General features: G+C 36.4%; 1 protein-coding gene across 1 annotated transcript in view; it reads right to left on the bottom strand.

Annotated features, from left to right (window-relative positions):
* Positions 1-12,184, bottom strand: part of snx25 (sorting nexin 25) — a 68,655-nt gene that overhangs the window by 35,782 nt on the left and 20,689 nt on the right. Inside the window, exon 4 of the mRNA XM_084430110.1 lies at positions 8,418-8,590. Within this exon, the coding sequence (XP_084286236.1) occupies positions 8,418-8,590 (173 nt within the window). The remainder of the gene's footprint in view (positions 1-8,417; positions 8,591-12,184) is intronic.

Here is a 12,184-nt window from a genome sequence, read left to right as displayed (position 1 = left end):
AAATAAAGGAAAAACTAAATTTAAATAAAGAAAAACGAAATTTTAATAAAGAAAAACGAAATTTAAATGAAGGAAAAAACGAAATTTAAATAAAGAAAAAACGAAATTTAAATAAAGAAAAACGAAATTTAAATAAAGGAAAAAACGAAATTTAAATAAAGAAAAACGAAATTTAAATAAAGAAAAAACGAAATTAAGTTAAATTAAAAACGAGATTAAGTTAAATTAAAAACGAGATTAATTTAGATTGATAATAAGGGGTAAAAAGACTAATACATTTTGTTTCTATTATTCTATTTTCCACAATGTCAAAGCAACGCAGCTTAACCCAAAACACAAGCTCAGGCATGCACTTCGGTCCATACAAACTCCGCTGTTCTGCGCTCTAGACTAGAGAACACTCCCGGCGTCGGTTCTATTTCTAGCATGCACGCATTTTGTGGCTCGAGCCGCGCCTGAGACGTGTGTCTCATGCAGGCAGTGTGCAAACTCCAACCTGTTACCATGGGAGCCGAAATAAAAACGGACACGCCACGCAGCCAGTGTGTCGCAGGCCTTATTCAAGTGCGAATGAGAACGTTTCACGGGGGATCCCAGGTGTGCAAAAAAAAAAAAAAAAAAAAAAAAAACGAATATTCGAATGTCAAATTTTCAAATCGAATACCAACCCACCGAACGATTATTCGAACATTCGAATATTCGGGTCCAGCCCTAGCGTTCACACATCAAATTCGCATCTACCGCTCTATCCCAGCTGCAGAGCGCCTGTCCATCTGTCTTCGCTTAGAAAATGTATATGAAATTTTAAATACAGTATATTAAATATTGAAAAACTATCAGTGTTTTTCAAACTGTGGTACGGATACGACTGTTGGTGCTCTTTCTAGTGATACTCACTAGTATATACTCACTTTCTAGTGATACTCAGTTAACTGCTATATTGAATATTATATTCTGCTATATTGCTATTGCTATACTCCATTTTGAATGAGTGACTCCGGGCGGGAGTTTATCCTGTCACTTCACCACATGACAGCAGCAAGCAGGCTCCTGATTGGTTAACAAATTCGCGTCCACCGCGCCGTGCTAAACGCCTCATTCGCGCCGCAGGACCTCCAGACGCGCGTAAACGCGTCTTTACATTGACTTAACATTGAAATCACTCGCGCCAGACGCTCTATTCGCGTTTGGTGTGAACGCAGCATTGTTCAGCCAATCAAGACCACAGGCTGGCATTATGCAAATTAGTTACAAACCTACATAGGAAGTGAGACTGGAATTACTGACGACTCGGTTCAGTTCAGAATTGCTTCTTTCTTTTAGGACACAATAACTCCATTTACTTTTTACATTCTCGCATGAAAGGACATTTTTAAAAAGCAGCATAATAGGGGCACTTTAATATCCCGCAGTAATCCATCATTTCTCAGCCATCAGCCTCAGTCTCTCTCCAGAAGCCTGTCTGTCCGTCTGTCTCCAATCATAGATGTAATTAGTAATTTCATGGCAAATCAAAGGCAATTACAAATCACACATCTGCTGCTTATAGAAAAGATCCTGGAATCAATTTTGTGATTTGTAAAGAAGTAATGTTTCATGAGTTCTTACACAAGGGCAGCATTGAACGAACACATCTGACAATCAGCTCGAGTCCAATCTAATTGTGCGGTCGAGACACCGAAGCCCGAGCCAGAAACAAGACTTTCCTCAAATCTAATTCTCAAGCTATGATACGGTCAGTGAATGAAAGCTTTTGTTCTGTGAGAGGAGGATTTATCATGAGCACCAAATCTCATTCTGATCCATGAAAGCGAATCATTTCTCCTTATCAAAGTCTTGTACTGCTTTCAGCCGTGGTATAGAAATATCTTCTTCATTAAACCACATCAGGGGGAAGTTACGACGAGCACAAGCTAATCTGTGTGTGAGAAATATCGTTTTCTTGCATTCCGAAAGAATTGATGCTAATACGGATCCTATGATGAACAGAAAGCATTTATTTGAAATTGAAATATCTTGTAATATACTTTAATAATATGCCTGTATAGCTCAAACCATGCTGAGGTCACTGGTTCAACTCCTAGGAAATGCATGAACTAATAAAATGCAATATAAGTCGCTTTTTGATTAAAGTGTCTGTCAAATGCATAAATGATAATGTAAACTGGTGTCATAAAACAATGAAAGCTAACAGCACACAGGAGGTTAAACGGCAGATCTGTCTTGCATTCATTGATTATATATGTGATGTTTTGAAGATTTTTATGCAAATTCTATCCGAGGTCACGTTGTACTGACAAGTAGAGATGCACAGATGTATCGGCCAATAAAAGCTGTTATTTTCACTATCACATTGTTTAAAAACAGCCAATGACCAGTGCCGATTTTATCCTGTCAATCAAAAGGGTGCGGAAAAACATGTCCGACTGAAACTCACACTGTGTGTGAAGGAAATCTCTCGTGTTGAATTTCGGGCGAGTTAATATGACAATAACGCATTAAAGGTCCCGTTCTATGTGATCCCATTTTTCAAACTTTAGTTAGTGTGTAATGTTGTTGTTAGAGTATAAATAATATCTGTAAAATTATAAAGCTCAAAGTTCAATGCCAAGCGAGATATTTTATTTAACAGAAGTTGACTACAAAAAACGGCTGGATTGGACTACACCCCTCTACATCCTGCTTTAATGATGTCACTAGAACCGTAACCTCCGCCCACAGGAACACAGGCGTATTGATGGCGAAATGTCAACAGACGTGGTTGATGTTTATCTATAATCGGATACCGCAAAAGTTTAATTCGAAGTTGTTAGTTTGCTCTGTCCATTTCACCACGGACTGTTTTTCTAACCTGGAATAATATCAAGCAGACTTCTCTCAGCGTTTCATACTGACGAAGGGGACTATTTCAACTATATTCCAGCAAGCGGTAAGTAGTGATTTAATATGGAAGTAGCGATCACTCTTCACATCGTTCGTTTCTCTTAGTAGGATGAAAATAATCTAACTTAAACTGTGATTAATATACAGAAAGCGATCAAAGAGCAATCCCTTTCCAATCGCCCAAGCTATCAATCACACAGCGCGAGTTTATCTGGACACTTGCCAACACTCGTTATGAAATCAATGACGCTGTTCCACTGCACAACGAAGCTCTTACTGTATTTATATGCCTCATGTTTGCATTGGTGAAATCATTAGTGAGAGTGCAGAAACTGCGTTGCAATGATAAGATCTTTCACGCGATCAACAGACTGTCATCTGCTCAGTGCTCATAACTGCAACCTTTTATGTGATTGAAAGAGATCTAAATACTTAAAAAACTTCTCATGATTCGTTAATCCAGATAGCTGTAATAGTAAAAACGTATAATAGCTGTAATAGTAAAAGTTTTCCAGATAGTTCCACATGTAATGCCAGATATTTCATATGCAAGCATTTCAGCCAATCACAGCAGAGGGCGTTTACATTGAAGTCTCTCAGCAGACACGCCCCTTCAAACAGAGTGTTCAAACCAGGGAATGAAATCAGGCTAGGAAATATGCCTTTTATTTCTAAATTATAACAATTTTTGATCTAAAAAACATACTAACATTATAAGGGCACCCCTGGAAACATTATAAAATAATAAAAATAATCCATGGAATGGGACCTTTAAAGATGAACTGAACTGAAATAATCAAAGTTGATAATGTGTTGGTTATGACAATTAAAAGTAAATTACACAAAAAATTTGAATTAAAAATATCAATATAGCTCTTTTTTTAAGCAACACAAAAATTGCGTTTGTTAGTATAAGAACGCTGGCAATTCCGATGACGTCACCGGCATGGTAGAACCTGCGAAGGTATATAGGCAGCTGCAGCTGCAGGTCCTATACACAGACGAAAATGAGTCATTTTAATGGCATGGGTATCTGACTACCATCACACGCCCGGCCTGACACATTAACTGTAATTATGAACCCAAGCCCGATTTAAACCTACCATTTTTTTAATACGTGGGCCGTTATAACCAGGGGCGGCGCCAGAGAATTTTTTAACGCAGGTGCTGAGGGGGTGCTAGATACAAATAGTATTAATAAATGAGCAAACATAGGCCACTTAATATTTAATAATCAATTATTTTAATTATCACAATTAAAGTATTAATTGTATTCAATTGAACAAGCAACATTCAGCATTCAATCAAATATTCTTATAGATTTATTATTAATAATGATAATTAATAATTAGCCTAATTATTTCAACATAATATCTCGTTATTTCGTAATATGTAGCCTACATAATATGTGTGCGTGCAACAAGCAAGATGTGCATTTGTAAATCCGGTGACGCGCATGCATTTATTTATATTAATAAACAGTTAACAGTGTCGGCTGTAAAGATTAAGCTGACGATCGCCATCTCCGTAGTGAATGCGCCTACAGAGAGAAATGCACATCATTACATAATCAGAGAGTAGCCTATTTATTTTCATTTTGAATTGTTTCGTTTAAAGACATTTCAAGCTTTCTATATTTCTCATGTGTGTAAGGCATACACTGAGTTTCGGTTAAGTTAGGATGAGATGCGCTCCAGTTCACGTGCAATGCAAGTGGACGCGCGGACGCCTCCATGATTAATGTCTGCTATATTTGCTTATTAAATAGGCCTACAGGCAACTGATGAAAAAAATATTAAAATTAAGATACAATTTATACAAAACGAAATTCACTTTAAAGAAAGGCTTTCTACAATGCAAATCTTAATTAAGTGGTCAAAATCATGTCTGACCCGCTCCATATCTCTCGATATATTGCGCATCCTATCTTACTCATGCTGTTAACTTTTTTATATTCAACATAGATGAAAAAAATAATAATAAAAAAAATATATATATATTTTAATGAAACTAAATGAGCTTATTTAATGGCTACAACACGTATAGTAGGCTTACAGACTCTCTATTTGTACAAATTGCTGCATATTCATTTACTTCTGAATTGTGTACGTTGAAAGGCATTTGTTTGTGCATAAAACATATCTGACTGCAACATTTATCAAGTTAACGGATAATTGTGCGTGCATTTATTAATTATTATCTTAGTGAATAATGCAACAAGGATGAAGCATGTAAACTGCGTTGTTTGTTTATTCAGAATGGAATGGATCGCAAATGGATCCGAATGAAGAAACGTAAAAAAAAAAAAAAAAAAAAAACCTGAACTCCCTCTGTATCAACAATGTGCCCTGAGACGATGGACATCAGCTAGCTTCAGGGTGGGTAGGGCATTGGAATCTGTTTACAGACCTATCTGCTGTGGTTTTATTAGCAGCTAGTAAACGCATTATTATCGAGACGAGTCATGATTTATACGGTTTATATGGTCGGAGTGGTGGCTAGCTTGTGGAGTTTGACAAAAGTGCTTCCAACGTGTTTACGTTAGCTGCTAGCTCTTTCCCTAGGTTGGATCGTTTGGTATATAGCTTGATTTTGTTACTCAATTTCAATGAATGAGTGTCTCAGTTTTGTTGAACGCTATAAAGCTAACGTTATATTGAACACAATATATTTTGTGTATGTGACAACGTTACATCCAGCCCTTTGCTTAGCTTGCTATCATGATAACAGTTAACATACTTCTCTGTCCTCTGCCTTGACGTGAGCGTTTCAGCGCCCTGTCTCTGCGGTTACATAGATAGCATCGGTGGTGTTAGTACTTGCCATTGGTCTATCGGTCTGCCCTGTACTACAGCCTGAAAAGTTTAACATTGACGGAATGGCCTCAGGTTTAGCCTAACCCTCACCAGTGAACCGGTTGTATTGAAAGTACAACTCTCTAAATAGTCTGTCGCTAAAAAATGCTCACTACGGACTCGAAATCCAGGGGCTGCATGCAGTGGCTGCTCTGCTAGTGTTGGTTAGCAACGGAGTAGCTTACCATTCCAGTGACGTTGCCGAATGTTGAAATCCAACATGGCGGCGCCCGTCGCTAACCTCTTACAATAACAAAGGCGTCGGTTGATGACGCATAAGCGGAATTATGGAACTCGTCGTCATGCTGAAGGATCTAATAATGTTTATGGATGAGTGAATACACTGATGTGTTTAACATGACTGTGGTGAAGCAGGGCTCGAGTGCTAATGAGAGACAGATCTCAGCGCCACACGCGAGTCCCGCGGATATAAAGAGATGAGGACATTTCATTCTACCGAACTAACTTACCCGCTAGTGCTGAATAACACTCACACAGGGCAGTTTATTAGACGAATGAAACTTGTGAGGGAACGCAGCGCTGTTTCACTTGCTCTACACTATCACACTAAACTGCATTTGAGTGTGTTAAAGTTATAATGTTATTCTGTGTGTTAGTTTGTCTGTATGAGACTAGCAGTGAGCGAGATCAACATTAGCATAACATACTGATCATATTCTAACATTTCATCATGTTGAGCTGTATAACATTGATTAGTTTTATGTACATTTGCTCACCTGTCTAATAAAGCACACGCAAGAGCGTCTCTGTCAAGTGGAAGTTAGCCGCGGACGCTAGCTCTCGGCATCTCGAAAACGCCACGCCGATATTGATCCTCGGTTTAGTTCTCCTTTTGTCCCAAAGTCTGATCCATAACGTTTGAACGAAACAACAACAGCGTGAGCGCGCCGCTAGATGTAGCGCAGTTGTCCACGTCTGACGTCATGGTTACTACGGCAGAACGAGCGGAAACCAGGGATAACGCGGATATTACGTCACTGACAGGCGACACTGAACAGGGACGAGACATTATTTAAAACTGGAATTTCTCTGAAATTAAAAATCTTTGGGAACTTTTGGGATATAGTAAGTACACAACTGCAGGAAATATATCACACTGTGAGAGTGACTTTTGGATATTGTAGCTTTAACAATTAAAAACGACATCAAAGCCGGCTCTATTTGATCAAGTAGCTCAAGCCCGGGTTGCCAGATCTGCAGTTTTCCCCGATACTAAACATTATTTGTAGCGCCTCTCATCCAATAATGGCGAATCGCTCTGTGCTGTGTTACTTCTAAAAAGAAACATTGTCATCTTTCAAATTCTGTCCATTTTATCACAAATTCAAGCAATAAATGACGTTTTGAAGCTCTTAAATGTGACGTTAGATCGCAGTAGCAGCTCTTTTCTTCCACTTTAATACAAATTATATCTCGAAAAACATGCATTAATATCAGAAGGAAAGTTGAAAGAGACAGTGCAACTTACCGAAATCCATATCATGTCTCATGTAATCTCTCAATCGTAGAAATATGTCAATAAACCTTGCTTGTAATCACTTAATGTTGCATTTACCTCAGGAAAGTCATCCGTTTGTTAGTTAGTTATGAAAAAACACTAGAGAGAAGCTTATTTACTGTTAATTATACATTTATGTTTGAATAAATTTGCCATGAAGACAAGTGCTTATGAAAACTACCATAAATGTGCAACATTTAAGCTTTTATTTGGGTGTAATTATTACATCTATTATTCAAAATATTATTAAAAAAATTATATATCATTTATAAAATAAATAGCGGTTTTAATATAATGCCTCTATTGTTAATTGCAATCAATATTACAGTGTACCAAATGTACAGTTTGCATAAGAAAAAACTAACTATATAAGTGTGCAATAAAGGTACTCGAGGCTAGTGCTGTATCGTGAATAAGTCATGGATGAAGGGCGTTGTTTGGCACGATGCCAGGTGGAGTTATTCGCGATACAGCTCTAGCCTCGAGTACCTTATTGCTTTTATAAAACGGTTACCACACAATACAAATATTAAAGCCAAAAAATATGTATCAATGCAACTTTCATGAAGTAAAATCACTAAAAGCTTTCCTTCCGCTGGAAAAAATAGTCCCTGACTGTGAACAGCAACAGAAGTTACACACATTATTTCTCCGTTAGACGGCGGCAAACACTGTCTTTATGAGTGAGTCAGTAGAGAAGACTTTTATATTGAAAGGACTCAAACTTCTTGTGAACACGGAGAAGAAAGACGAAAGAAAACCCCTGAACTGTTAAAAGGACAAGATATCGCAGCGGACATTCAAACGGATATTTTATTAGGAATACAGGACTGAGATGAAGGAAGATGCTAAATCTACTGTAAATGCAGGTTCACTCGCTAACTCGATCTCTCACAATACTCTATAAGCTTTAATGAACAATATCACTGAGAGTGGTTGCTAGGGGTGTTGTGTAGTGATACACAGAACCGTTGGGTGAAGCGGTCGCAGACGTGTTTTATCGTGAATAAAACACAGCTATTGACCAATCAGAATCAAGGACTGGAACTAACCGTTTTATAATTCTGAATAATCGGCTATCGGTCTCGGCTGAGAAATGTCATATGGTGCATCTCTTCTGACGAGCACAGAATAAGCTGAGAGCGTGTGTTCCAGGTCACCTTTAGTAGCGACGACCTCCACCAGCAGGAGGCGCAGGCTGCGGGACCGGGCGTCCCGTACGGGGAGCAGGCGAAGCATTAGCAGACGAGCACAGCAGCGCAGGAAACGCAACTCCTCATCAGGACTCATCAGACACGCGTGTAGTGGGAACGCACGAGGATCTTCCTCCAGCCTGGACACACACACACACACACACACACACACACACACACACGCACACACACACAGAGAGAGAGACACGGTCTATTATAATATAACAATCATGACAATGAAGCAGTAATTCATATCTATATGATATATATGAAATTATATATGATATGAGATATGATATATGATACTGTATGTGACATGAGATATGACATGAGATATGACATGAGATATGATACTGTATGTGACATGAGATATGAGATATGACATGAGATATGACATGAGATATGACATGAGATATGACATGAGATATGACATGAGATATGACATGAGATATGACATGAGATATGACATGAGATATGACATGAGATACGACATGAGATATGACATGAGATATGACATGAGATATGACATGAGATATGACATGAGATATGACATGAGATACGACATGAGATACGACATGAGATACGACATGAGATATGATACTGTATGTGACATGAGATATGAGATATGATATATGATATGAGATATGATACTGTATGTGACATGAGATATGATTTATGACATGAGATATGACATGAGATATGACATGAGATATGATACTGTATGTGACATGAGATATGAGATATGACATGAGATATGACATGAGATACGACATGAGATATGACATGAGATACGACATGAGATATGACATGAGATATGATACTGTATGTGACATGAGATATGAGATATGATATATGATATGAGATATGATATATGATATGATATATGATATGAGATATGATATGAGATATGATATATGATACTGTATGTGATATGAGATATGAGATATGATATGATATATGATACTGTATGTGATATGAGATATGATATGAGATATGATATATGATACTGTATGTGATATGAGATATGATATGAGATATGATACTGTATGTGACATGAGATATGAGATATGAGATATGATATGAGATATGATATATGATATGATATATGATATGAGATATGATATGAGATATGATATGAGATATGATATATGATACTTTGTGATATGAGATATGATATATGATATGATATATGATACTGTAAGTGATATGATATATGATATATGATACTGTATGTGATATGATATGATATATGATACTGTATGTGATATGAGATATGATACTGTATGTGATATGATATGATATATGATACTGTATGTGATATGTGATATGAGATATGATATGAGATATGATACTGTATGTGACATGAGATATGATATATGATATGAGATATGATATGATATATGATACTGTATGTGATATGATATATGAGATATGATATGATATATGATACTGTATGTGATATGAGATATGATATGATATATGATACTGTATGTGATATGATATATGATATATGATATGATATATGATACTGTATGTGATATGATATATGATATGATATATGATACTGTATGTGATATGATATATGAGATATGATATATGATACTGTATGTGATATGATATATGATACTGTATGTGATATGAGATATGATATGAGATATGATATGATATATGATACTGTATGTGATATGATATATGATACTGTATGTGATATGAGATATGATATGAGATATGATATATGATATGAGATATGATATATGATACTGTATGTGATATGATATGATATGATATATGATATGAGATATATACAATATGATAGATATACGATATATTATATGATATTTAATATGATATTTTAATTTTCTTTATTTTTCTTTTGTATCTATATGCAAACAATCATGCCAATCAAGCAAAAAATGTATAACATTTTTAAAATCTAATTATATATTATATTATATTATATTATATTATATTATATTATATTATATTATATTATATTATATTATTGGTTTAAATTATTTGTATTTTATATTAAAAAAAAATTCTTCTTCTTCGGCAATATGCAAAACAATCATGCCAATAAATCACTCTGGAGAAATTAAACTGCAAGAGAAAGAAAATAATATCTTGTTTGTTTCATTTATTTAGTGATACGATATTTAATGCAATCGCACCATTAAAGCATTTCAAATGTAGGAAAAGTAAGAGATCACATCAGAAGGTGAAATCATATATGGAGACGGAAATATTACAAAACTAGACAGACAGATGAGAGGAAGAAGAAGAGAAGCAACAGATGACGTCTGTCCACTCAGCTAATGAGCTGTGCAGATCGATCGCTGAGACACACACACACACACACGGCGGGCAAATATGCTCATTACTGCGTCCACATCCATCACACACACACACACACACACACACACACACACACACACACACACACACACACACACACACACAATCTTACACAGACAGACAGACACACACACACTGCGGGCAGATATGCTCAATACTGCATCCACATCCATCACACACACACGACGGGCAGATATGCTCATTATTACTATATCCACATCCATCACACACACATACACTGAGAGAGAAAGAGTGTGTAAGAATGTGTGTAATGGCATAATGCAGAAAAGTGTTTAATCTCCAGAGAGACAGAGAGACAGAGAGAGAGAGAGAGAGAGAGAGAGAGAGAGAGAGAGAGAGAGAGAGAGAGAGAGAGAGAGAGAGAGAGAGAGAGAGAGAGAGAGAGAGAGAGAGAGAGCAGGGTTTCTGCAGGTTTCAGGAAGTCAAATTTAAGACCTTTTTAAGACATTTTAAGACCATAAAGATTGAAATTTAAGACCTACACGACGCATTATCCAAGTTAGATAGATAGTTACCTCGGGATCATTAGAGTATCTATCTTTCTATCTTTCTATCTATCTAGGATTATCTGATGTGTGTGTGTGTGTGAGAGAGAGGGAGAGGTAGATTTTTTTTTTTTTTTTTGAAAATTTTACTTTTGCATATTATACTGTAAAAACACAATTATTGTTGATTTTAGTTGATCATAGTTGATCATAACTAGAGAGGAAATGATGAGATGTTTAAAGTGACCAAAATGATCACGGTTATCACAGAATCCTGTTCAAAAAGTACTAATACTACAGAATGAAGTTTTATGTCGAAAAACAGCAAATAACAAATTGATTAGCATCAATATGCACTTTTTGTTTACGTGAACATTAAAATACCATTAAAAGTGATGGCCAGATTTTAAAAGAGTGTCTTGCAACATGTTATCTACTAACATGTACAAGTTCAAATAAAGTTTTGACAAAAAAGGTTTTATACAAAGATAAACCTCATATTTCAGCGTTTAAATATTTTTTTTTATAAAAAGAATGAGTCAAAAAAGATAAATTACTGACATTTATACATTAGCTTATATTTATTAGTAGTGTTTGGGTGCACCCCCATCCTTCATGTTGACTGAGCTTTCAATGTTGTTCTGGAAAGGGGTGATTGGTTGGTTCCTGTCACATGACCTGCGGTGTGTTTGTGGCATTCTGAAAAGTTTAGATTTTTTTCATTTTGTTGCGTCTGGTAAAAAAATTACCGCGTCGCTTCAATTATGAGCTCTTGCCGCGCGCCTACATTTGAACAAACTTGAGCGCGCAAAAGACGCGATATGTGAACGGCCTCTGGCGAGCTAGCTCATATCAAGCTACGAGCTACTGGAG

Source organism: Rutilus rutilus, assembly GCF_951802725.1.
Source record: "Rutilus rutilus genome assembly, chromosome: 14".
NCBI classification, from domain to species: Eukaryota; Metazoa; Chordata; class Actinopteri; order Cypriniformes; family Leuciscidae; genus Rutilus; species Rutilus rutilus.
The sequence above is the reverse complement of the archived record's forward strand: the minus strand, read 5'-3'. Positions and strand labels throughout refer to the sequence as shown.